Source organism: Brassica oleracea, chromosome C1 (genome assembly GCF_000695525.1).
Source record: "Brassica oleracea var. oleracea cultivar TO1000 chromosome C1, BOL, whole genome shotgun sequence".
Lineage (NCBI taxonomy): Eukaryota > Viridiplantae > Streptophyta > Magnoliopsida > Brassicales > Brassicaceae > Brassica > Brassica oleracea.
This window is the reverse complement of record NC_027748.1, coordinates 10,836,369-10,840,073: the sequence shown is the minus strand read 5'-3', so window position 1 is coordinate 10,840,073 and position 3,705 is coordinate 10,836,369. Positions and strand designations below refer to the sequence as shown.

Here is a 3,705-nt window from a genome sequence, read left to right as displayed (position 1 = left end):
CCTTTTTGCAGAACTATAAGTGGAAATGTCAATGGTAAAGGATACGCACCTTAAACTCATGGGACCAGAAACGGGACACACGGAGATGTCGGGAAAGTAGACATGTGTGTCCTAAACCCCGCACCCAGGGACTCCGGTTGGAAATGGGGAAGGGGCGGGTGTTTCAATTGGTATCAGAGCCAGGTTAAGGTCCCTTAATACTAACTTAAGGGATCAGCGTTTCCAATATTTCCCATTTCCCTTATGGTTTTGATAGACCGTCACAGCTAACGTTGAAGGAAAATTCGAACAGCTCAGAGTCTCCGGTCAAGATCAGGTCAACAAAAAGTCCTCATACTTCAATTGGTATCAGAGCCAGGTTAAGGTCCCTTAATACTAACTTAAGGGATCAGCGTTTCCAATATTTCCCATTTCCCTTATGGTTTTGATAGACCGTCACCGTCATAGCTAACGTTGAAGGAAAAATTCGAACAGCTCAGAGTCTCCGGTCAAGATCAGGTCAACAAAAAGTCCTCGTACCGCAGTGTAGTGGAGTTTCAGAGATTCAGGAATGGGTAACAAGGAGTTGTAAGGCAAGTATACAGAGGGATTAGTCGCCTAGCACAGCAAGTTAAGGGGGAATGGAAAGTCGGACCTATGAGCGGAAAGAAATGCCTCGCCGGCGACACCGCCCCACACCGGGCCGGGAAGGCCGGGGGGAAGAGATACGGACGCAAGGCCGAGGCGTGCGCAGCTTCACAGAGGAATTAAACTCTGCAAAGAAATGGACTCCTGGCATTCCGATATAACAGTCAAACTCATTTCCACATATATAAAAAAAATATATATATATGGGCGCGGGTCTCACCACCATGGCGTGGGCCCGCCGATGAGGAAGAGGCGGACCAGGGCGGCCAAAGGGCTACCGGCGAGACAGTAGGAGAAAGTCGATTTCAGATTGTGAGAACTAAGCTAAGGATCACCTTGGGGTAAAAAAGATGATGGAGGATCATCTTGGGGTAAAAAGGATGACGGAGAGTTATCTTGAAGCAGAATGCGAAATGCTAATAAGGATATGGGATCTTCATAGGGTAAAAAGGGGCGATAAGAACCACACCGTGGATGAGATTTCATGGAATGCTGAAGCAGCACTAGTTTGAGAAATGATTGAAAAAAAAATTGCCATCTCTGCATGACTACTATTACATTCTGATCAGGTTTTTGTTTTTACGCTGCAGGATGTCTTCACCAGTGCGTCACGAGCTCGGAGAAAGACGCATGCGCTATGGACCAAAAGGGATAAGGGTGTACGCCCGCAAGCCCTACTGTGACGCTTGGGGTGACATGGTACCTGCACTCTTCCCAGACGAAGAGGAAATGGAGTTCGCGGAGCAGCCGGACGCCCCCATCCAGGAGACAACCGTGAGGCGTCGGGTTTTGATGCCCCATTTTCAGTGGGCAGCCGAGTACAGGCGATTGTACCAGGGTCAGGGGACTTTCCAGTTTGCGCCTGAAGTTGACATGACACCGGCCACTAAGGGCCGAGGGCGCCCAAGGAGAAGTATTTTTTTTTCTGTGTTTTGTTCGATTGAAAGTAATTTCTGATAACATTTTACATATTGTAACACAGAGAGAGGCAATTAACATGGGATATACATATATTGTTATATTTTTGCATAAAAATAAGGGAGAGAGACGTAGATACACAGGTCTAAATCATAGAGGCATTTTGGTCTGAAATTTAATTATACAGTGTCATAAAAGTTCATTTTCTAGATTCATAAATTACATTGTTTTCCTTGTACATGGACTGCAATTTCTCTTAAAAAAATGGGTGAAGAGCTCTCTCAGCTTGACAAGTAAGCATGATGCACAAGATTGTCATTTAATCAATACTCCAAGAATAATATATAGGAAATCCCCTATATATTATTTGAGAAACATTACAACTTCTTTTTGTAGCCACGTGTCATCACTTGGATGATTCTTAGAATCATTAGAGAAATATGTTGGTCCATCTAATTATATAATTAACTTTTTATTATACTAACAATAAATTCATTATTAATGTACTTTATTATTTCCTTAAATAGAATTTACGGAATTAATTAATGTGACTAAAGTATATATGACAATTAATGATTTTGAATAATAAAGATTTGATAAAAATATTGTATCTTCTATCATATTTGTTTAATATTAAACTATTAAATAAATTAAATAACCACAATAACTATATAATAAAAAAAAATTAGATTTTTCTGTATATGTTATATTTTGAATTTTTAAAAACGACTATAAATTACTAAAACTGTTAAAAGTCTCACATTCAAATGATTACAAAATTATATAAGTAAAAAGTATAATTTAATTAATTATTAAGATAATTATTAAGATTAATATATATATATATATATATTGTTTTAAATTAAACTATAAACCATATAAAATACATAAATCTTTTAGTTTCAAAATTTACTTTGAACAATTTTTTGGTAAAAGTTTTGAACGAACATTGACAACTTATTTTTTAAAAAATTATACACTATTAAAACTATTAATCCCGCAATAAAAACTTTGTTATCAGTAATTTAATTTTTTTTCTATAAAAGATACAAATGATCAAAAAAAACTATATGAGTAGAAATCATCATTTAATAGACATTAATATTAAAAATATACTAAAATATACTATGTATGTTAGTATCATTTAAATTTAATTACATATCCTATCAAATATTAAAAAATATATTTTTAGATTAATAAAATTGATTTATATGTTGGCACCAATTTAATTATATATTTAATAGTTGCTGACTTTTAATACATTAAATAATTTTTATATATAATGTTTATTCCGCGCAAGGCGCGGACCTTAATCTAGTGTACTAGTATAATATAAATTTTACTCCACAGTCCAAATAATTTAGCAATTAAAAGACATTGAAATTTATTAACTTTATAATTAATGTAAAATACATCAAATATTGCAAACAATGAGAAAAGATTACACGATTGGTGATTAGTGCACCAAATTATTTGTTACAAATACGAAAGTGTTGATGACTTATCTCAAATCAATAGAACACCCGTTTGTTATTAAAGAAAATAGAAAAAGGCTGCATATTGACCCTTTAGTTGATCCCATTGACGTCTTCGGGTGAAGCTTCACCAATAGTATTGGAGTGACGTTTGCAAAAGCTCTTCAATCTTCCAAAGGCATCCTGCAAAGTAGCACTATCCATGTCGATAGAGTGCCTCGCCCAGTTCGTCACACCAAAACCAACCCCGTTTCATTAAATTGTTAGATGATCCCCGTCTTGCGATTGTAGAAACTAAGGTACAATACGATTTTCTGACATACAATTATAAAAACTTACCTTAGGTGATCTATCGTAATTAAGATTTTAACGCCAGCTTGCATAATGTAAATAATGGCGGAGCAAATTGCCCATGATTCAAACGTGATTTAAAATGACAAAATTGATTGATGATTGGGAAAAAGGAAATTTCTAATAATTTCGTATATTTTTAAATTACAAATTTGGTAAATTGATGGTAATAATACGTGATTTGTGAGGACTTGACTTTTGGATATAAGGAACGTATATTAAGTTTCAAATTATTGTAATCAATTAATAATCATGAACTTTCTTAAATTTGTTCAACTGCGATTGATAAAAGGAAGTTTGCATTAACTATTTACAATATTAAGGTAATTTTTGA

General features: G+C 35.1%; 1 protein-coding gene across 1 annotated transcript in view; it reads right to left on the bottom strand.

Annotated features, from left to right (window-relative positions):
* Positions 1 to 236, bottom strand: part of LOC106331327 (protein SGT1 homolog A-like) — a 12,169-nt gene extending 11,933 nt beyond the window's left edge. Inside the window, exon 1 of the mRNA XM_013769653.1 lies at positions 206 to 236. Coding sequence (XP_013625107.1) covers positions 206 to 236 — 31 coding nt within the window. The remainder of the gene's footprint in view (positions 1 to 205) is intronic.
* Between the last annotated feature and the right edge of the window lie 3,469 nt (positions 237 to 3,705).